Here is a 23,223-nt window from a genome sequence, read left to right as displayed (position 1 = left end):
AAATTTTCTAATTATACTGTCTGAGAGGGGAGATCATTCTTTGGGAGGAAGTGACGCAAACTGATATCACTTTGCTTTTCTGAAGGGGACATAAGCAAAGCTAGGCTTGCTGTAACCTATTCAGTCTATTCAGTCACCTGGATGCATAATCTTACTGTTTTTTAAGTATAGCACCTAAGCCCATTGATGCCACTGAAAATATTTTAATATTTTAAATACATTTTCAAGTCAAATTAATTTTATCCGTATTGTCCAGAATCACAGGTTTGTTGTAAAAGGCTTTACGATCTTTACACTGTAAGACGACCTTTATCTTTAGATCCGATTCAGGGAAAAACAAATATCAATAACTTATTACATAAATGGAAATCAAGATTCAAAAAGTCGATTTCAAAATTCAACACTTTTGTTAAAACTAACTAGAAAAGTGCAGAAAGTATGCAGTGAAAGTTTACAGTAGCAGAGCAACATAACCCATTCATATGTCAGCGTGGGTGTAACGCTTCTCTCTGCATGACAGGTATCAGGTGAAATGTTTTCATACTCCTGAAATGTGTATGCAACCTGTCATACATCTTTCACAGTAGCTGTTAAAGGCCCTTAAAGAAACAATAAGGACATCTTGCTCCCTCTTGTGGTCAAGTCTGTTAATAGCAGATCGTCAAGGATAGTCCACACACTTGATGCTCCCAGTTCACGTGCATTTATTTAGCACATCGCAAAAATACTGTGTGTGACATTTTGAGCCAAACACTCTTCTTCAGACAAGGTTAGGAGCAGATGAAATTATCAGTTGTCTTTTTTTTTTCTCCAAACAGGCCATTCAACCATGTAGATACTATCACAGTTCATTATATTTTTAAGTATGTGTAAGAGAATATGCTGAAAAGTTATCATTGAAAATTATGAACCTTTATTGGGGATGTTCATCACAGCTGTCAGTGTTTTCAGCGTTCTTTATCATCCTTCAGTTGGAACAAAAAACAACAGATTGTGTAGGAGTGTTAAAGGTTGAAACGGCGTTTCCTTTTATAAAGATTTTAATGATTTGACAGTAAACATGGTGCTATTTGAGTACAGCTGTACAGGCCACAACAGTTACTTTTATTTTGTGGAATGTAAAAATATTAACATTCAACATCTCCCAATGAAACAGACATTGAACACGTATAACTGAGCAGGTCACTGTAGTGAAAACAACTGAGACAGATCTTTGCTTTCTTTGCTCATTCACTGAGCCAACTCTGAAAGGTTTAAAAAAAGGTTAGTGTTGTGGCTGGAAAATAAATCTACTTCAAGCCACTTTTTGGAGGAAACCGGCTGTCAGTTTGCGCTGCAGTAAAACTGCAGCTGAATGATCCCTGTGGTGAAAGCGGTGAATGAATTCTGGGACCAGTGGACAGGAAGATTTCACCTCCTGTCCTGATGGAGGCCCTCAGCGAACGGCACAGCAGTCCTCAAAAAACGTTTCCATCAGGTCATTTCTTTCTAGCTCTCAGTCTCTCCCGCCATGGAGCCGAAAAAGAGACATTAACACAAATCAGGGATGTGACTGTGAGCAGCTAAAAAACACAAGACAACAAAAACCATCCATTTGCCATCAGTACGTGGTGTTCTTCCCAAAACAGAATATAAAAAAAAAACAAAATACACCCCTGACAAATAACAATCCACTTGAACTCTACTAAAAGCCAGCATTTTTTTTCAACCGTTTTTTGACCTCTTCCTTCTGTGTCCACACTGCTGTGTCTCACTCGTACTCGGCGATCAGCACCATCATACTGACTCCGAACAGCAGAGCCAGAATCTCCATTACAGACTGGCCGAAACTGGAGCGGCCCGCCAGAAGTTCTGGGAGCACGGTGACTGTGGCGATGTAAACGAACCCGCCGGCTGTGAACGGCAAGATCCAGGCGGTCGCCGCAGCGCCCACGCCCTCAGCCAAGAGGGAGCAAGCTGTGCCGGCCAGAGCTCCCAGGGCTGTCACCAGCTGTAGACACATGGCCTGATAGGAGAGAAGAAGAGGATTACTACAGTCTTAAAGGGATAGTTTGACATTTTGGCAAATTCGCCTATTGCCGTAATCCGTATAGTCATATGAGTAGGTACATTACCTTTAATTGTCAGTGCCTGCTGTTCTGAGATCGGTGGGACAGAGCTGCCAGCTGAAATGGAGGTGAATGGTACAGCCCCCTCTCTCCCTCAAAACTAATCAAATACACCATCAAATGACTCCAAAACGCTCTAGTGGACAACACATGGCTTGCGCATTCCCCACGCTATGAAATAATAATGTATAATTAAGTAACATTACGACACATGAAGCAAATACTCGGAACTACTTTCTTGAGTAAACCACTGGGCGGAGTGACACAGTGCGTACCTGAGACAGTGCCGTAGTTACTGCTTGCAGCCTTGCATTTGCGGTATCGTCAGCTGGACGCACCAGAAAGTTTGAGAAAAGTTTAGAGTGCTGTTGTAAATCATGGTTTACACATGTATTGTAAAAGGTTGCGGTAACAAGCCGAAGACATGGAGCAAAGTGAAGTTTCACGTAGTTCCAACCAAAAATACGGAGAGGATGAAACAATGGCTATTTGTGCTGGACATCGATCCCAACACGCCTGTGGAAACGGTCCGGAAATGTTTGTTTGCTCCAACCATTTTTTACCGGAGGACTACAGTGAAAGGATGGAGCGCAGAAGCTCAGGAATGGTTCAAACGCTTTTCTTGAAAGATACTGCCATACCATCTGTCGGCATCACAAAACGAGCAGACGTGGTAAGTGATCGTTATGTATTTTGCTCAGCAATCTCTCTGCTGTAACGTTACCTCCATGTTGAGTAACATTAGCCTACAACCCAAGCATGGTAAATAAGGCTAAAATGCAAATGTTGTTGTGGTTATGTTATGAAGAAGTGCTTGCCCAGAGCATATAGTGAAGTGACTGGCATTACTTCTCATTGTTGGGAATAAACAGACTGCTAGGGAACATTTTATGTTGTTGTTCCCTCAGGAGTTGTGGTGATTTATGAGTGTGGAGTTAGCATGTTTTCCCCGTGTTCCGGTGATTATTTTGAGGCGTACTCTCGTCCCATCCCACTATCAACATATGTTTTGTATCTAACATACAGTCACTGGCCACTTTGTTAGGTACACCTGTGTAATCTAATGCAATCCAGTAGAACGACTATACCATGATTTTTTCCCTGAAGCTTATAAATTTTCGGTTATCGTTGACATCGTCTAGAAAGTGGTGACTCTACTTTGTTTATTATTGAGGTCATAGTGAATGGTGGTGGTGTACTGAGGTGGCCTCCTAATTTTGTCTAATTGAGGGGGACAAAATATTAGGAACACTTTTAAATATATTGCACTCCAGTACACCAACACCACCCACTACGACCTCAATAATAAAGTAGAATAATCACCTTTCTGACAAAAGCTGAAAATGTAAAAGCTTTGTAAAGGTAGAATGTGTGGCAGAGCTGTTGTATTGGATTGTATTAGACTGCACAGGTGTACCTAATAAAGTGGCCAATAAGCCCCACATTTACACCACCAATCCATGCCTACTCTGGATCTCCCTGCAGCCATTATTTCATAGCGTGTGAATGTGTGAGCTACAAGTTGTCCACAAGAGCGTTTTGGAGTCATTTGATGGTGTATTTGATTAGTTTTGAGGGAGAGAGGAGGCCGTACCGTTCACCTCCATTTTGTGCGCCGAGCAGCAGGCAGCTCTGCCCCACTGATCTCAGAACAACAGGCACTGATAATTAAAGGTAATGTACCTACCCATATGACTATAGGGATTACGGCAATAGGCGAATTTGCCAAAATGTCGAACTATCCCTTTAAATGCCCATCCCTAGTACTTACACATTTATTTTGTTTAAGGGCCTCCAAATTCCTAAAATTTGCTCCCAGCTTATTCTGGATGTTCTGACTCTCAAAATGAAACTGTTGTATTTTAACATTAACAGTGAAATTCTAGAGTTTTTAGGCTCCATGAGAAAACCAAGGAGCTGGATGGTTGTACAATATAATTACCAATCAGGATGTGGCAGGGTTTTCCACAAGGGTTGGTATCAGTACCTTTAAAGGGAAATTTCGGTTTATTTCAACCCGTCTCCTATCATCCTAAATTTGTTTCAAGTGACTAGTGACATAAAAATAATAGTTAGCATGTTAGCCATTAGCCTAGATACAGCCGTAGCGTCAGACCTGTTAAAACGTAAGTGAACGGGCAACCCTCAAGTGCAAAGTTAGTCCACTAAACAAGTTTTTTTTCCACAAAGACCGCCTCATATTGTTAGGATAAATGTCAGAGAACATATAGAAAACGACATGTAAATGTGTTGTCTTACCTTACCGGTGTGCTGCCATGTTTGTTTATCATCTAGTGCTGTGTTCCAGACAACTGGGAACTGGGAAATTTCCTAGTTGAAATCTCCGAGTTCCCACCTCAAAGCGTTCCTGGTGCACAGCCACAAACGTGAACACAAAATCAGTGTGATCGTGACAAACTGATGTTTCTGTGGTGCACAAACAGTTCAACAGACAGTTTTACACTGTCCTAAATTCTACCATGTATCAGACGCAGCATCACCGCATCTGTTTGTGGGTTATGTGACGTCAGAGGTCGGAACTGGGAGTACATCGCTTTGGTACGAGTTCACGGGTGGGAAGTTACGGGTTTGACTGCCGTTCCAGTGCACTTTCACAGGTTACAGGTTGTGAAACCACGAGTTACGGGTTGCCTGGAACGCACCACAGCTCTGCTTTCCAAAGCGCGGCCGAAATATCGCAAGAACAAGCAGCCATCTCATAGCGCGCCTGAACAAGCAGCAACAGCTGGAAGGATACACTGACGAAGAGCTTCGTGAAACTGAAGAACGGAGGAGGAGAGAGAGAGAGAGAGAGAGAGGCGCAACAGGTAGAGGACGAATGGCTGCTGCAATGCTGCGTAGCTCTGGAGATTGGTGGTGTACCTGTGAGGAATGCCTCTGTTGCAAGGAATGGGACCGGTTGCAGCCTTATTTTCAAGGTCTGGATGTGACCGAGGACGAGACACCTCCACCTGGAGTAACGTTAGTATCCAGCTGGGCTTTATCTAGAGCTGGCAAGATATATTTCGACCGCGCTTTGGAAAGCAGAGCTAGAGGGATAAACAAACCTGGCAGCACACCAGTAAGGTAAGACAACACGTTTACATGTCGTTTTCTATATGTTCTCTGACATTTATCCTAACGATATGAGGCGGTCTTTGTGGAGAAAAAGCTTGTTTAGTGGACTAACTTTGCACTTGAAGGTTGCCCGTTCACTTACGCTTTAACAGGTCTGACGCTACAATGCGCCCCGGCTGTATCTAGGCTAATGGCTAACATGCTAACTAATATTTTTATGTCACTAGTCACTTGAAACAAATTTAGGACGATAGGAGACGGGTTGAAATAAACCGAAATTTCCCTTTAAGGTATCGATCAAAATAACCCAGTACTAAGTAGTATCAATACTTCTTAAGCCAATCACCACAGGTGTTGTTTGATTTATTGCAACATGTGATTGGCCCACTACTGCAGCAGCTACAACCCATACAGACTGTGTCAAGCTCAGTGTATTTGACAGAGTTCATCATGCCTATATGCCACCAAAATGTTTGAAAGTGCAGTGGCATTTTACGCAACTGAATGTTTCTGTGCATATCACAGGTGTAAAATGAAGTACAAAAAAGGGTATAAAATAAAGCACTTAAATGGCATCTGTGTCACATTAAAGTTACTGGTATTGTATTTTTTTTTAAATGATATCCAGCCTCATTTCCCACAGTGTTTTATGGTGAAGAGTGGCGGGAATATTTTACAATGCAGACTGTATAAATTTGATGAACGGGACAACAGAGTCACAATTCAACATACGTGTCAGAATACCAGGACTATAAACCTCAGTCATACTCTTTTAAAGGTGCTTCTGATTATCTGTCATGAAAAGATTCTTCAGTCTAATATTTGACTTTTATAACCTGAAGCTTGAGAAGTCAACTACCTTTCTTTTGGTGCAGCCAGACTGGACGAGGATGGCAAAGTCTCCGATCTCGTGTGGGACCTCGTGCAGCAGGATGGTGAGGGTGGTGACTGCGCCAACAGCTGGACTAACGAGGAACGATGCTCCGATTGCCAGGCCATCGGTAAAATTATGTGTGAAGTCAGCTGCCAGGTTCAGGTAACCTGACACCTTGATATCTTTGTCAGTAGAGACAATGAAGAAAAATCAGGTTAAGAACTTAATGAGCTGATTAACACCTTGTTTTCAGACAGCCTCAATATAGGTCATTAGATCATAAAGCATTTCTGGGTCGAGAATTACTGGTTTGTGAGATGGAGGCTTCGCTGTTCTGATCGGAAAACTTATAATGATGCCAGCAGCACATACCTGCACTGACGTAAGTAACTGAAATGAAGCCAAACATGTTTCAGCCCACAGGGAGTAGCACAATTATAATTTTCTGCCCCCCCGGCAAATGATGAACTTGATCAACGAAATGCTCATGTTAGATTTATAATTGATGGTGTCTTTATAAAAGCCAAGGCCACGTGTTTGCAGCTTCTGAAAATGACTTAAGATGAGAATAAAACTCAACATGAGTAACACTTCATGTTTTAATTCTAAGTTTTACATAGTTTTACATTTAGATTTCAGACACTATGCTCATTTTTTCATTCAGTTGTGGGAATGCTTGAGGGCAGTAGTGAATATATTTTATATTATTTATTTTGATCACCTCTCTAATTGAGTGGTTTTGGACAGAGTGCAGCAGTTCAAGTATTGATCTGCTCTTAAAATGAAAAACAGTCAGAATAAAGAGTTGCTTCTGTCATGTCTACAACATTTACACTATAAAACTACATAAGTTTTGATTTTGCAAGGCCAATACTTGACCAGTACATATAAACAAAACAATATACCAAATCACTTCTGGAGCATCAAGAGTACTGTATATATACTGTATGTATATATATATTTAATGTTAGCAACAGTATCTGAGTTTTAATATTTAATACCTTATTTTGGAAGTAAATGTACGTTTGTGTCAAAGCACACACTGTCAATAAATGCTGCTGACACTATAGTGACATGTAGCATGGATGTTTAAAAAATCTTTTTATTAAAATTTAGTTTAAATATAAACATCTAGATGTTTTTAATCTACAAATCTACAAATAACTTCTTACCACATGCCTGGATATATCCAGGAACCACTACAATCTTTATTCACTGATCAAAATAAGCTAAGTATATTTTGTAAAAAACAAACAAACAAACAAACAAACAAAAAAAACAAACGGAAAACTTTGCTTTAATAAAATACAACAAATAATAAAGTTAGTAAATTTGGTGTTTTAATAACTAAAATTATAAATGTTTGATGTCATATGTCGTGTTTTAAAGTTGCTGATATCTTACATGCCACCACACTGCAGCTCAGTGAGTGACCACCAGAGGGAGCTGCCAAGTTTATCTTCTTTGTTCAAATGTAAATCTATAAAAATCAAGGTATTTTTCACCTGTCCCCTTTGTCTCCTCTTTCTTTGGCACCTTCTCATCTTTGCTGTCTTTCTCCTCTTTCTTCTTCTTCTCCTTCTCTTCTTCTCCATCACTGTCCTTTGCCTTGGGAGCATCTGAAAATGTTACATCAAGTTCAAATTAGCCTCAGTCTCCAGATAGACTGTGAGATTCTGAGCAGTGGCTACAGAGGCTGATAAATGTTTAGGGTTATTAGCTCCTTTGGCTAATACACTGGACATACTGTACAAAATTATACAAACATACAAAATAACACAAGGCATAAACTGCAATTTTTAATGTAATCAAATTAAGAATATTCGTGTTCTGCAGATAAATATTAGTGTGACAATAAAAATCTTTTACTTTGCACCACCGTACCATGTGAGTGGCCATGGGAATGTCCGTGGCCGTGCCCTCCCTTCAGCGCCCGCACAAACTTCTCTACAACCAGGAAGGCGATGATCCCACCGAGAACCCACAGACCCACTGACATCATGTGACTGTGGGCGGCTCCTGTACAGGCAGAGGACAGAGAGCTTGAAACTGTGATACGTGAACAGAGTGTGATATATCTACCGATGTCACCAATCTGTTAACTTCTGCTCATTAATAGGGATGTCATGAGAACCAATACCATGCCAAAATTCTGAAAAGTGACGGTACTCAGTTTTCTTCAGTACTATAGAGGATGCAATTCTTCCGGACCTGACGGGGTAGTGTATACACCTACAAGTGTTGTAGTTTGCAGTGAAATGCCAAAGGAAGAAGGAGACCGCCTACTAGAATGGAACTACAACACATGGAAGAAAGCAACAAGCGCAGAGGCAGCGACAGCTCTGCCTTGACTGGTTGAAAAGAAAAGCATTCTTTCTCAAGGCCAGTGTGTTTCGTAAATTTTCTGCAATGTGAGCACTGTGTATTTACACTATGCTAAAAATGCCAGCAGCGTTACAAGGCACTGAGCGTCTATTCTACACGGAGCACTATATTTGGTGTTTTATCTGGTTAAAAAACTTTGGATATTGGGGCGTCGGTGGCTTAGTGGTAGAACAGGCGCCCCATGTACAAGGGTGATGCTGCAGCGGCCCGGGTTCGAATCCAGCCTGTGGCCCTTTGCTGCATGTCATCCCCCCTTCTCTCTTTCCCCCTTTCACGCTTACCTGTCCTGTCCATTAAAGGCAAAATGCCCAAAAAAATATCTTTAAAAAAAAAACTTTGGATAAAACCCTGCGCATGTCACGGTTATTTCTTACCATTCTGCTCAATCACAGTGGAAGAGAGATGGGACAAATAGCCTGCCACAAAGACCAAGCTTCTTATCTTACACGTACAAGAGCTGAACAACAATGACAACAGAGCAGAAATATGTAGTGTAGTGCATTTATTAATATGTTGTCTTGCCCACAAGTCCTTGATAAAGGAGTGTATGTTTAAGAACATGGGATTTATCTTTCTTTTTTTTTTCACGTAATATCAAATTGGGTATCGAGAATTGTGGAATTTCACTGGCATTTGTATCAACTAATACATTTCTGGTAACGTCACATGCCAACTCCTTACAGTATACAGCTGAAAGTTGTATATGTATGATTTTTGCCCCTCTGAGATAACGAGTACCAACTGACAACACATAAACTGAAAGACAAGGGTAACACTGACAACACAAACTGAAATACAAGGGTAACACTGTGTACCGTGGGAGTGACCGTGGTCATGTGACTCTTCACTTGTGTGCGAGTGTCCATGATCTTCTCCTCCATGGTGAGAGTGGGGCTCTGTGCACAACAAATACAACAAGAGGAAACAGACATTGAACTCGGACAAACTGACAATCCTGTTACAGTGTCGATGTTTTCAATGAGCATGTGTTTGCTCTTGTCACTAGTTGACTGAAAACACTGTTTGTATCCGTATAAAGTTTGCAAACTGCTGTGGAGCAAAATATGTGATTATACATATTTTCTCTGTTGTAGCATTCTTGTGAGCTGATGAACCAGGAATATATTTAATTAAGTATTTGACATTATAAATGCACCTAAATAAAGCATTTCGCTGTAAGTTATCCTACATGGGTGAAAAGAAAAGTGACTTCTACTGATCCACTACCTACCCAAAGCGTGTGGGATGAGGTGCAGGAAGGCGTCACCCAGCAGTCCACCTGAGGCGAAGCTGAGCAGCACCTTGAGCAGGTTCTGGTGCTGGTCGCTGTTGGACTGAACTGGGATCAGAAACAGGATGAGGAAAGGAGCAGCGCTGATCAACAGGGTCGCTCCGATGGCCTGCGGACAGGGATGAAGGGAGGTTTATCTTTCATTGGTATCATAATCAGCAATTCAACGTGAGAGTAAAACAGCAGTCATATTGTTATCAATCAGAACCAATGGGTCAAATATATGATAAATGATTACATGGAAAGCCTCTCCTGGGAGGGATACAACTGATTGGAAAGTTTTTGGCCATGCAAAAGTCAAATTTACTTTGCAGTAATGGAGTCGAAATTATTATGTGTTTGGGTGGACAAAATAATATGAACAATACAACAGAATGCGATAATGAAAAGTCACTACAAATTCTGGCTTTTAATTGTCACTTTGACTAGATGAGTGCCTGCAGAGCTCTTAGAGGAATAGTTGGACATTTTAAGGGGAGAAGAAAAGCTTGTTACAGAGAGTAAGATGAGATGTTAAATATGAGGCTGAACAGTTAGCCTGAATTATATGCCTGACTATTTCTTGGCCGGACACACTGTGACTTCCTGGAGTCTGAACGGGCAGATATGAGAGTGCTATCAATCTTCTCATCCAACTCTCAACAGGAAATTGTGTTGTTGTTTTTTTTTCAAGCTTCCTGAACTGAACTGGGTCATCTTAAACAACATTCTGCCCATATTCATCTAAGCAGGTTGACATGTTTGTACTTTAACTATGTAACTGAATGGGAGGAGGGAGACATTCATACAGTGCTGCTTACTACAGCAGGGTGTCTACTGGTATCATCAGACACTGTAATGTTTTAACTAGGTTCCTACAGCATAAGACAAGTGAGATTTAATACTTTTTAAAACATTTCTGATTAAATTTAAATAACATAAGTGATGTAGAGTTTGGACAATCTTGCCCAAATGGTTATTGGAACATGTGACACGTTGTTTTGTTCCAGTGAAAAAGTTAAGTAATGGGTAAATGGCGAACATGAGGGTAGAACTAAACTAGGAAATACCTGGTGTTTGTTAGCAGGTTTTCTTGGCGATGTTTTGTTCTTTATTCTGCATGTGGATTTCAACTGTTTTGATTCCCATCGTGCCGAGTTTGAAAAACTTTTGCGTAAAAGTAAACTCATGCCGAGACAGATGCAAGGTCACTGTGACTTTCAACCACCAAATCCTAATCCGTTTGTTGTTGAGTCACAGTGGACGTTTGTGCCAAATTTGAAGAAACTCCCTCAAGGTGTTCTTCAGATATTGCGTTCACGAGAATGAGACAGATGCAGGGTCAAGGTGATCTTGACCTTTGCCCACCAAAATCTAATCAGTTCATCGTTAAGTCCAAGTAGAAGTTTGTGCCAAATCTGAGGAAATTCCCTTAAAGCTTCTTGAGATATCGAGCTCACAAGAATAAGATGGACTAACAGACAGACCAACCCAAGAACATAATGTTTCCAGCCACAGCTATCACCATCGCAGAGACATAAAAATAGATGTAACCAATTATTTTGAGATTTTGAAATGCAACATCAGAATAAAATGATCCCAATTCCCACATCCCCACCTTTTGAAAGACTGAAGACATTTATTACCAGTTAAGGCCTGAATTTTAAAATAATTAATTCAATGCTTCAAGACTTGTTAAGGGACTGCAGGGGGCCTTGTTTTAAAGACCAGTTCAAGGTAATTTTTTTTAAACCACATTTAAAATGTAAATTTTTTAAACAAATCATTCAAAATCATTTTCCTTTTTCAACCACTGCAGGTCAATATAATGTTAAGTAGTACAGATGTGGTCCCATGCAGGAGTAGGTTTTATGTAGGAATATGTTTATTAGAGTAGGTTAGGTAATCTACATTTTGCCGACAAGTAAGTGCAAGTATAAAGCAAAGGTAGTAAAGTGGTAGATTTTAAGATCTATGATATCAGAAATGTGGACTTGCCCATAGAAGAGCTTGACTGATTTTGACAAAAGAAATTCAAAGATGGATAAATTAAAATAGATAAAAAGTTTGCAGCGATTAAAACCTTACAAATTCTAACTTTAACACTATTTAATAACTTTTAAGGCCTAATATTTATAAAACTGAATTTAAGGCATTTTGAGACTTCTTAAGGACCTGCAGACACCCTGTAAAGCCGTATAAAGTGTGACCATGAGAGGCACCACTGATATCTGCTGTAGGGGGATAAAACCCTGTGTGTCTCCTTCCAAGTATAATAATAATAATATATAATAGTATATGATAGATATTCCTGACCACATTTCAAACAGGCAACCCATTGTTCCCATTCTAACCCATGACCACACCTGTGTCCACAGCTCCACTATGTCCCTCTTCTCTCCTTCTGCCTCCCTCTTCACCCTCTCCCCTCCGTGCGCGTGTCCATGTCCACTCTCCTCCTTGTGCACCCGGACGGCATCCTCCTGATGTCCGTGATCATGTGAGTGTGCGTGCCCGTGATCATGAGAATGTGCGTGCCCATGATCATGAGAGTGTGCGTGCCCGTGATCATGAGAGTGTGCGTGCCCGTGATCATGTGAGTGTGCGTGCCCGTGATCATGTGAGTGTGCGTGCCCGTGATCATGAGAGTGTGCGTGCCCGTGGTGTTCCTCTTCCTCTACAGGGAGGTTGGCCTCTGCGCTCCACTTGCTCGCTCCGTGGAACATCCTCACTCCTTCATTATGATCGTCTGCTTCGTGGGAATGGCCATGGTGGTGATGGTGGCCATGGGAGTGGGCGTGGCCATGGTCGCCATGGGAATGACTATGAGCGTTGGTTGAATGGGAGGCTAACAGGAGTACTGCAGATGTGACCAGTGTCAGTACCAGCAGACGTACAAAGCCCATATTACCCCCTATGACAAAGGGAAGAGTGAAGAAGACACAGAATAAATTAAAAAATACTCACACAGGTTGTCTGATGATTAAACTCAGCTGCCCTGTTTACACAAACACTCCAGCACATAATTGAGTAAAAATGACTAATGTTCTGCCTTGCTTCATTGTAAACATCCTGTTTCCATTCTTTAAGAATACAAAGTACTGCCCATGGGGTACCGTTACCTGCTGGTGCAGAGAGCTATTTCCTCTCACGCAGGCGCAGAACATACATGCTAGTTGGCTGCTGGCTGTAGTCTTTGCAGTGTGTTCAAGTGCAACTTTTATGGCCAACACACAGTCAGCCTTCATCGCCACATCTTTGCTGCATTTTGGTGGGCCTAAAAATGATCCATCTTTCCCCTGTGATATTAAAGCACAAGGAAGACGGCAGTTCCAGCAATTGCAACAGGTGTGATTATAATGAGGGGCAACAAGCTGCTGCAACATTTAGGCCTATCTAATCCCTGATCTGTGCAACTGTGTGGAAATTAACTGTTGAAAATACTTAAGTGATTTTATTTTATTTGTGGGAAACTGTGGTCAAGGGGATAGCTACAGTGATATTTTTTGGTGCCTCACCTTGTGTAATGTAGGACCTAAAAACTTTTTCCAACATGTTAGATGTCAAAAAATAAACTATCTTTGGAGGGTGTGCTGTGCTACACTCACATGAATATGTGGCTGTCTCTTACAGGCAAAGATGCATTTCCAGTTACACTACATCACACTCTGTATGTAGTCAAAAGTCATTCAGATTCCCACCAAATCGGTTTAAAGTGATCAACAGGGATGTACTGGGACTGAAATTCAGTCTAGGACTTTAAAATGGAGAGAACGATTTTTTTGGCAGTAATGTTAACACTAAGGCATGAAGAGAATCGGGTGATGTTGAAGACATTTAAGACACTTAAGACACTTTAGGTCTTTAGGACGTCTTTCTGAGACCTCCCTGCTCAGTTTCTATAACATGTCTCAACTGCACTGAATCAAAACAAGACCAGGCCAGGCAAACCTAGGTGAGCTGATACAGTAAACGTCTGTACCAAAACATGCACACTCAGTCAACAGAGTGCTAAAATAGTTACAAATGCTCACACGTACATGCACGCTCAGATGCTCAATGGGTTTTTTTTGTTTTTTTTTTTTAAATATATAATGAAAAGCTCCAATGCAGTCCCATAAAAATTGAACAAATAAAAAGTATCTGATGTCAGTAATTCCTGATATCAGAAAGTGAAAAAACATAACTCTATCGTCACTGGCCAGTTCTGCAGAGAACGGACAAGCTGTTGGGAGTCTTCCCGACCTTCCTAAAGGCCAGTCCGCCCCTGGTGATCAATACCAGTGCATCTTCAGTGAGACTGGGAGCAAAATCCATCTGTATGTAGAGCTTTCAATTCTTCACCAGATCAGCCAGTTTGTATTATTGAGCCAACATTGCAGGTATTTTAAAATGCACTTCAATTTGGCCACTGCTGTGGCTCAAAATGGGGATGCATTTGCTGCAGCAATACCTCAGTGTAAAGATACTCTGTTATAAGTACAAGGCATACACCAAAAGCTTGCTTAAGTAAAAGTAAAATGGCCCTTCTGGTATAATATATATTAAATCACTGGATTGTAATATTTTGGACATTAAAGTGTTCATTACTTTCATGTTGCAGCTAGCAAAGGTGGGGCTATAACAATGCATTACTATTCATTAACTGATTGATGTTGTGTATTAATAATCAGAATCTGCAAAAGTAACTACAGCTGTTACATACAGTAAGAGGAGCTGAAAGTACAGTATTGGCTTCCAAAATGTAGCAGGAATAATACACAAGTTAAGTATAAGTATCTCAAAACTGAAATTCTTGGTTACATTCCACCGGTATATTAAGATTGTGCTATGACTGACGTATTCATAAGACTGTTGTAATACTGTGTACAGTATGTGCAATAGTAGCAGCCAACGATAACCTGCTGATGTGTGCAGGTTGTGCTAACTGTAACGACACAATCCTTGTTAGCTAATTCAACCATCATTCATTGCAGTCTGATTTACAGTTAGCTTTGTTTTGAGACTTGGCTTCACACATCGGACTTTGGGGTAAAGCGGATAATCTCGTAGCTTTGAAAAGTGTTAGCTTTAATCTCACAGTCAACAGTAAAAGCCCCGCTCATCAAACAATGACCTCTGATCACCGGTTTCCACAAGTTGTACAGAAAGCCTCCCAGCTTCACTGGCTAGCTAGCTAGCAACCAGCTTGCTAACATGTTGCTGCAGCAGAGGCAACATCACTTACTGCGACACACAGTGAAAAAACAAACAATTCACTCTTACCGGATTGTGTCAGATATCACTGCCTGCTGGGCCGCTGGATGACTCTCCGTTCTGCGTGCAGTATGTTTGGTAAACTGCTACTATTTCTCTCTTCGTTGATGCTACTGGTAAGACGTGGCATTTACTCAAGTAAACTCAATGAAATCTCGCGAGACCGCATTCCATTCCAAGAAGTGCCACCTTCGCTGCTCCCTCGTCAGCTCTACTTAGATGAAAATATATGTTTTATTTTTCATGACACAATTATAACGGGATGTGAACGCAGTTTACAACATTTCTGAAGACGTTTCTAAACATATGTACCGGAAAAAAACATTTTAGCGAAAAAGTATAGAAGACAGATGAGGTCTCCACTGAAATATCGCGAGATCTGATATTTTGAATCACTTCATGCTGCAGAGAGAACAGGATGTAGCTCCGTCTGTCTGAGACTGACACTGCAAATAAATGATAAACCTACGTAGCCTGGCTCAAAATGTCTGCAGGGAAAAGCGGCCTTCAGCTTTGACAACAATAACTCATAGTTTGCACAAACATATAGTGGTGGAATGTAATTAAGTGCATTTACTCTCAAGTAGACTGTAGACCCACTTGGATGCACTTTTGAGGTACTTGAGTATTTCCACTTTATGTTACTTTATATTTCTACTCTACTACATTTCACAGGAAAATATTGCACTACTTTATTCTTACTGCATTTATTTGATAACTTAAGTTATTTTTGCAGATTCAGATAGTATATACAAATATAAATCAGCTAACATTATAGGTAATAGATACCTAGCAGTACATGAAGTTGTTGAAATGAGCTCCACCCTTACAAACTGTAATGTAATACCTATATGGTTAGATGATTATAACCTGGCAGCCTAATATGATATTATTCTAATGGTACTTTAGGGAGCAACACTTTGATGCTGATAGGCCTACTTTGTAGGCCTACTTTTACTGCAGTAAAAGTTTGAATGCAGACTGTAAGAAATGTAGGCTAATCCTACACTGTGGTATTGTTACTTTAAAGTAGGCTACAAGTTCTGAGTATTTCTTTCATCACTATATTGGGCAGATTTGTACATTTTTTTAGATTACCCTACCGTTTTTCAATTCCTGTCCAGTGAAAACCATGTATCTCCAGATGTTTCAGATAAACTTAATTATGAAATGTTTAAAGCTTGAAAACATGCGTCGCTTTAAAGCAGAAAGTAGCAGTTGTAAAATATATTTCCATGATCATTTATTAGCCATACAGTCCTCCTAATGACTGCTGGACACGCCCCCACTCTCCGCAGGTTCAGTATCGGTAAATGTCAGCTGACTCTGTTGAGCTCCAGGCTTACTTATCAAAACAAGATGAAGACGTTGTGTGTGTTGCTCCTCTTCTGTCACGTTGCATCTACAGGTAAGAGCACACTGTGACATTTACCGATATAGGCTTCTTGTTAGTGATGTCGTTGTTGTTTGATGGGAACTAGGAACTTGTTTCACTTTCACATTGTCACACTGAATTTAGAGTAACAACAGTGATATGTGATCTCTCCTGAATAACTACGATAGACTGAATCATCGTGTATATTTACAATAATTTCCGGAGAGAAAATCCTTGCATCATGAAAGTCAAACGGTGCTGAGCAAACGCTGCCTTATTTAGCAACCTAAAAAGAGCCATCAAAGTTTAAAAGTAAGCTGTATTTAGACTAGTATGTTCACCGCTTTACCCTGCTGTCAGACAGTCTCCTCCGATGGGTAACTGAGGCCGTTACATCAAAGCCACCAGACTCCTCTCACAAAAATGGTTAATTAAGCACAACACTGAGTTGTTTGTCCACCACGGCCTGTGCAAGTGTGCAAGAGAAACTGGAGCAAATATTTAAATATAGCTTACACTTGCACAGACAGGGCCATAAAACAGTGCAGGCAAACTGGGGCCTGTGAGGTGGGGGGCCCATAGAGAGTGGGCACTCCAGCAGTGTGTTTGGTGGAGAATGAGCCCTTATGAGTGATAGCTCTCATTAAATTAAAAGCAGTGCAATTTGCTATGTATGCCCTCACAGAGTCAATAACTGCTTATATTTCCTTCTGCGTGGTCTTAATAATACTGCAAAGAACTGTTACAAAGTATCCAAATAATAGACCTTATCTCACAAAGACAATTAAGGAATGTATCCATAGGAAGAAGTCAGCCTTTAAATCAGGTGACACATTAGCATTAAAGGCTGCAGTGAAAGAACTGAATCAACAACTGAGTGAACCCAGAAGGCAGTACAAGGAGCGTGCGGAGCAGGACTTACAAAACTTGTATGAATAGAGCGACTGGACCAGATGGCACGTCTGCTTTTTTACTAAAAACATGTGCAGAGGAACTATCACCAGCCTGATATCGTCTATTCCAACTATCCTTAGACTCACATACAGTGCCAGAGAGCTGGAAACAATCGGTGATAGTCCCAGTTCCTAAAAAGTCATACCCGCAAGAAAATAACAATTACAGGCCAGTAGCCTTAACTTCAAATGTGGTAAAGTCAATGGAGAAACTTGTGATAGAGGAACTTAGGAGAGAAACAAAGCAACACTTCAATTTCAATTTGCTTACTCAGAGAACCGTAATACGAGTGATGCTATTTCCACAGTAACACATCTTATTTTGAAGCATTTAGAAAGTCCTATAGCATACGTCAGGCTGCTTTTCATTGATTTTAGTTCAGCCTTTAATTCGATTCATCCCGATATTCTGTTTCGTAAGTTATCTCAGTTAATTGTAAATCCCTGTATTATTAAGTGGTACTTCTCCTCCTTAGTAAAAAGGTCACAAAAGCTAGAAGTCAATTCAGTGTTCTCCAAGGAAATAGTATGGAGCACGGGCGTGCCTCAGGGAACAGTCAGTTCTTCCCTTCTGTTCACTCTGTATACTAACAACTGTGTCAGCTCACAACCCAATCAATTTGTTATTAAGTTTTCAGATGACACTGTCATCCTTAGCTTGCTCACAAGTAACTCCGATGTCAGCATCCACACACAGGGGGTGGTTAGGTTTGTCGAGTGGTGCGACGAACACCACCTGCAAATTAATGTTGGTAAAACTGAAGAGATTGTAGTGGATCCCAAGTCCATAGGACACCACACTGCAATCTCTATACATAACCAAACAGTTAAGCAAGTTGTCTCCTATAAGTATCTAGGAGTACAGATTGATGGGATATGAGCTGGCACTCACATGTGCAAAATGTCTGTGGAAAGATACATCAGCGCCTGCACTTCCTACCGAGATTAAGATTGTTTGGGGTCAATAGAAACATAATGATGATTTTTTACAATGCTAGTATTCTGTCTGTCTTAAGATATGGTATGTCCATCTGGTTTGGAAACCTGACTGTGAAATTTAAATCCCAAATTGCTAGGTTGATTGATATGGCAGGGAAGATAATGGGTGTGTCCACACCCCTGATCACTCCTCAAGTCATTTTTGAACAATCAGTGATAAGACAAGCTCGTAAAATCGTGTCTGATCCTGACCATGTACTGAATTCTGAATATGAGTTATTGCATTCGTGAAGAATGTACAGAGTACCACGATGCACATATAACCGGTACAAAAACTTGTTTATTCCGTTGTCGATCAAATTGATTAATGAGGAGTGTGTCTGATGTAGGTATTGTGTATTTAATTTGGGGGGGTGATTATTTGAAAAATTGTTGAATATTTGCCATGATTTTCGAAGTGTTTTTGCTTGTGCTGCCCATCCCTAGTATGTTGACATTATCCAATGTCAAGTCTCTAATCATGTAATGAGATGATATGTGTACAATAGCATGCACTGGGGCCTATCATAATAGTGTGCACTGGGGCCTGTCACAGCTATCTTACATCACTGTGGCACAGATATAGATTTTTTAGGTGGCCAAAATATGTTTTTCCTGTGACCCTGTCCACAGAAGTATAATGTTGAGCTTCTGTGCTGGTAGATTTGGTTTTATCATAACAAAGCAACAGAGTAAGAAGACAAAGCAAGCACAGCAGAAGTGTCACATAGGTCAGACCACCATGTCTACATAATTTGAAGAACTTTATCTGTCATTATATGACCGAACATGCAATGAAACTGTACGGGGGGCTGACAACCAAGGAATCAATCAGTAACATCAATAAGATAAAATACTTTATTTGTCCTACAGTAAAACACTCCCTGAAATATTTCCTCACTGCATCTTCTGGAGTCCCAAACTTTCCAGAGTTTGTGGGTGCTGCCATGGTTGATGACGTTCAGGTGGGTTACTGTGACAGCAACATCAAGACAGCAGAACCCAAACAGGACTGGATGAGAAAAATAATAAAGGCTGACCCACAACACTTGGAGTGGTACACTCTGAAGTGTTTTGGTAGTCAGCAGGTCTTCAGAGCCAACCTCGACAACTTGAAACAACGCTTGAACCAAACTGGAGGTACAGTATGTTTATGTGTATTACATTTTTTTCACAAGTGAAATGCTTTCTCCCTCTGAGTCTGGTGACGATGTGACAACATCTGTTAATTGCCAACAGTGCTTGGATGCCACTTTGTCATGTCTGTCTCTCTCAGGTGCTCACATTTTACAGAGGATGAATGGCTGTGAGTGGGATGATGAGACCGGAGAGGTCATTGGATTTAATCAATACGGTTATGATGGGGAAGACTTCATATCATTGGACCTGCAAACGCTGACATGGACTGCTCCAAAACAACAGGCGTTCATCACAAAACTTAGATGGGATGCTGAGAAAGCTAGAATACAATACAATAAAGACTACTATACCCACAAATGTCCTGACTTGCTGAAGAACTATGTGCAGTATGGGAGAAGCTTTCTGCAGAGAAGAGGTAGGATCACATGGCTGGATGTACTGTTGCACACAGACTCAAAGTTCACATGCCTTTTCTGTTTCTGATGCAATGTAACATTCCACCTGAAGGGAAACAATATAGACACATACCATCTTTGTGTCTCGGTACAGACTCATTTGTGTCTGTCTGCCTCTCCAGAGCATCCCGCAGTGTCTCTCCTCCAGAAGTCTCCCTCCTCTCCAGTCAGCTGCCACGCTACAGGTTTCTACCCTGACAGCGCCATGATGTTCTGGAGGAAAGATGGAGAGGAGATTCATGAGGATGTGTACCACGGAGAGATCCTCCCCAACCATGATGGATCCTTCCAGATTACTGTTGAACTGGACGTTTCATCAGTCCCACCTGAAGACTGGAGGAGGTACGACTGTGTGTTTCAGCTCTCTGGTGTGAAGGACATCGTCACCAAACTGGACAAAGCAGTGATCAGGACCAACCAGGGTAAGACTGATGGGAGTTTTTTTACTTGGCAGGATATCTCAAAGAGTGAGCAACAGATTTCTCTGAAATGAGGGGGACAGTAAGATAAACCAAGGAAGAACTTATTAGATATTGTTGTGCATAGTGCCACCCTTTTTCTTGCAGGAAATTTGTCTCACAAAACACAGACCAGGCTTAACATGATAAATACTTAATGCATCAAGCTGTTCTCATGCAGTGTTCAAATGAAGCCTATACCTATGAAAAGTAATGCATTAGACTTCATATAATCTGCGTAATCGTGAGCCACTCATACATAACCCATGTAATTGTATAAGCTGCAATCGTGAGGAATGCGCTGATGGGAGTATAGCAGGACGTAGTATAAAGAGCCAATGTCTGCATAAGGAGGCAGTTTGGGGTGGTGGATGGGTCAAACAAACACAGGTCAGGTCCGGTGAAACCAAGTGAACTACCAACCTAACTAATAGGGGCGCTTATTTGTTGAGCGTTAATTCTTTATATATCATACAAACCTTTGTATGAGGACAGGTTTAACACATACTGTAATACATATGTAAAAAGAAATACAAAAAAAAAAACCCTCAAATAGTCACATAAAACAATGCACAGCAGTGAAGATTTGTGCCTTTGTTGGAGACAATATTGAGATGACAGGAAGCAAGTTAGAGAGAGATGCAACAAATGTGTTTAATGGCTTTTCACATATAGATGGCGCTACAGTGGTAATGTAGTGAGCCCATGCGCCATGGGGCAAGGAAAAAGAGCACTGAGCAAATGGCTCCACCATGTGGCTAATTTTGAAAGGTACTTTTTTATTTTTGCTTCTACATCTTGAGCTCTGATGTGAAGAAGCAGGATTCCAAGCACAGCTTGATAAGTTGTAGCACCGTATAACTTAATAGTAAATGACTTACTCATGAGAATATGCTAAACAAAAAGGGTAAGGGTAGGCTTTAGCTTGAGCCTACATCTTTTCAGTCTTTTTTTGTGTGTGTTTTCCTTTTTTTTTCCTTTTAATTTAATGCCTTAATGTTATGTATTCTTCATTATGTTGATTCCTCCTGGAAAATTGTTAACAAGGACTGAAATTAATTTCTGCTTTGGGTCCAGTTTGTTCCTATGGGTTCCCTGTTGGTGGTGTTATTGGAATTGTTGTAGTACTTCTGCTGCTGGCACTGTGCATCACTGGACTCTTCATCTGGAAAAGAAACTATCATGGTGAGGGACAGAGATGTTTTTAGTCCACTAATGAATTCAGAATAAATAGTCTACCTGTGATAGTCTTTTCCTGCATACTTTGTGCGGTACTTCTGGTAATCAGTCCATTTATTTGACAAGTGATAGTGAACCACAAAGAACTTATTTCTCTTCTTTTATAAATTCTGATATGTGAATTATTTTCTAACATTGATTTCTCTTATCTGTATTTCAGGGTTCCAGCCTGCTAACAGTAAGTATTGTGGTTTGTCCTTTGGACAAGCAATTAATATCCTGTTCACCATATAAACCATTGTCCTGCATCATGTGGACACAAATATGATAAAGTTGTCACATCTCTGTTTATTTACCACTTGTCTTGACAGTGGGGCAGTGAAGTTTAGAAGAGGCTGCTGAACTCCACTTAGTGAGGAGTCAACAAAATCACAACAAGTTCCTAGACGGGATCGTTTCTTAGAAAAAACATCTACAAAGCGCTGACTGATGCAGGACCAAGTGGCAACCTTCAGAGGTTGAAAAATGCAACCAATGTGGAAGTGCCAAAAACTGCAGTTCAACTAGTGGCCACTTGAGGCTGGCTCCAAAACAGTCGATCCCCATAGATCCACATGTTTAAATGCCCAACAGCATAATAATATATGTGTGACCCACTGCTGGGAGATTGAAAGAGCAGCTGGTAGGAGTTAGCAGATAACTCAAAGAAGAAGAGCAAGAGTCGAAAATATCTGCAAATTGGGAAAACAATGAGGCCCGGGAGCTCCTAACCCGCCGAGCAGAAGATGAGATCAGCTGGCATATAACATTGTTATTTCCATGTTATGTCATTGTCATTTTTTTATAAAACTCTGCCAATGCTTATGTTTTATGCTGCAGTAGAGGCCTACACTGTTGTGTTACATGTCACACCTGCCATGCCTCTTTTGCTTCCATGATGCCAGCCTGCCATCTAAAATCACTCATGGAGCAGCTTGATGCTGCGGTTGTAAAAATGCAATGGCGTCACAAACAAGGGACTTCATTGAGGTTCTATAGCACAAGCTCAGTGTAAAAAAGGCTTATGAGTGAAATGCACTCTTCGCTCCTCCACAGCTTCAACCTCTAATCCAACTATGGTCACAATTAGCTAAAAAAAAAAAACAAGCTGGCAACAGCTGAAATCTGAAATTTGAGGCTTCAAAATGGCAGTCCACAAACCAATGGGTAACTTCACTGTAGCTGCTTCTATTATTTCATACAGTCCACACACACACACACACACACACACACACACACAGCTTGCGTGAGAGTTAAAACTAATAATCACTGGGCATCAAACCGTCTCAGTGGGTCTTCACTGTGAGTAAATCGGACAGCTCCAGGATCAGCACACCGGACATCGTTTATGAGTCCACTATGTTGAAACACCACAGCTGTCTTTGCTTAAAGACAGCTGTGGCAAAAAATAATCTATAAGCACTTTAATTGTGTTGGAGGTGGGGAAAGAGGGTATAGTCTGTTTCTTGTTTTTATTTATTTATGTATTATGTGTGTGTTTCAGCGTTTAGTTTGTTTTTTTTCTCATCTGTTCAAGCAGGTTTGTTCTCTTGTAACCAAGGATGTCAGTTCAAGGCAGCTGTAGTGAGATGGAGAAAGGCAACCTGTTGTAAATGTAAAATGACTTGATGATGGAGGAGGAATAAAAGAGTGAGAGCAAAGTGGCAAATGTGTA

The 23,223-nt window shown here is 40.8% G+C and overlaps 2 protein-coding genes across 2 annotated transcripts; one reads left to right on the top strand and one right to left on the bottom strand.

Moving 5' to 3' along the window:
- Positions 1–687: 687 nt before the first annotated feature.
- On the bottom strand, positions 688–15,130 carry slc39a7 (solute carrier family 39 member 7). The gene is made up of 8 exons (XM_033636855.2): positions 14,981–15,130; positions 12,082–12,629; positions 9,677–9,845; positions 9,261–9,341; positions 7,945–8,079; positions 7,566–7,679; positions 6,046–6,242; positions 688–2,005 (listed from the first exon to the last, which is right to left on the bottom strand). Exons 2-8 carry the CDS (start codon positions 12,619–12,621, stop codon positions 1,751–1,753), a joined length of 1,491 nt encoding a protein of 496 aa, XP_033492746.2. The 5' UTR covers positions 12,622–12,629; positions 14,981–15,130; the 3' UTR covers positions 688–1,750.
- A 1,140-nt stretch (positions 15,131–16,270) lies between these two features.
- Positions 16,271–23,221, top strand: LOC117263464 (major histocompatibility complex class I-related protein 1-like). Its single transcript, XM_033636856.2, has 7 exons — positions 16,271–16,379; positions 19,151–19,417; positions 19,554–19,832; positions 19,995–20,294; positions 21,408–21,515; positions 21,730–21,747; positions 21,881–23,221. The coding sequence occupies exons 1-7, from the start codon at positions 16,331–16,333 to the stop codon at positions 21,889–21,891; spliced, it is 1,032 nt and encodes a 343-aa protein (XP_033492747.2). The 5' UTR covers positions 16,271–16,330; the 3' UTR covers positions 21,892–23,221.
- The last annotated feature ends 2 nt before the right edge of the window (positions 23,222–23,223 follow it).

This window comes from Epinephelus lanceolatus, chromosome 16 (genome assembly GCF_041903045.1).
Source record: "Epinephelus lanceolatus isolate andai-2023 chromosome 16, ASM4190304v1, whole genome shotgun sequence".
In the NCBI taxonomy this organism is placed as follows: Eukaryota; Metazoa; Chordata; class Actinopteri; order Perciformes; family Serranidae; genus Epinephelus; species Epinephelus lanceolatus.
Note: the sequence above shows the minus strand (reverse complement) of the source record. Positions and strands in the feature narration are given on the sequence as shown.

What these genes read in the sequence shown, in the direction of transcription:
- slc39a7 (XM_033636855.2), bottom strand. Translation starts at nt 12,621, where the DNA reads ATGGGCTTTGTACGTCTGCTGGTACTGACACTGGTCACATCTGCAGTA. An exon ending in TAGTGGAGCTGTGGACACAG is followed by an intron (nt 9,846 to 12,081) that starts GTGTGGTCATGG and finishes CCCTGTCCGCAG; the next exon opens with GCCATCGGAGCGACCCTGTT. An exon ending in AGAGGAGACAAAGGGGACAG is followed by an intron (nt 6,243 to 7,565) that starts GTGAAAAATACC and finishes CTACTGACAAAG; the next exon opens with ATATCAAGGTGTCAGGTTAC.
- LOC117263464 (XM_033636856.2), top strand. Translation starts at nt 16,331, where the DNA reads ATGAAGACGTTGTGTGTGTTGCTCCTCTTCTGTCACGTTGCATCTACA. An exon ending in ACGCTTGAACCAAACTGGAG is followed by an intron (nt 19,418 to 19,553) that starts GTACAGTATGTT and finishes TGTCTCTCTCAG; the next exon opens with GTGCTCACATTTTACAGAGG. An exon ending in AGTGATCAGGACCAACCAGG is followed by an intron (nt 20,295 to 21,407) that starts GTAAGACTGATG and finishes CTTTGGGTCCAG; the next exon opens with TTTGTTCCTATGGGTTCCCT.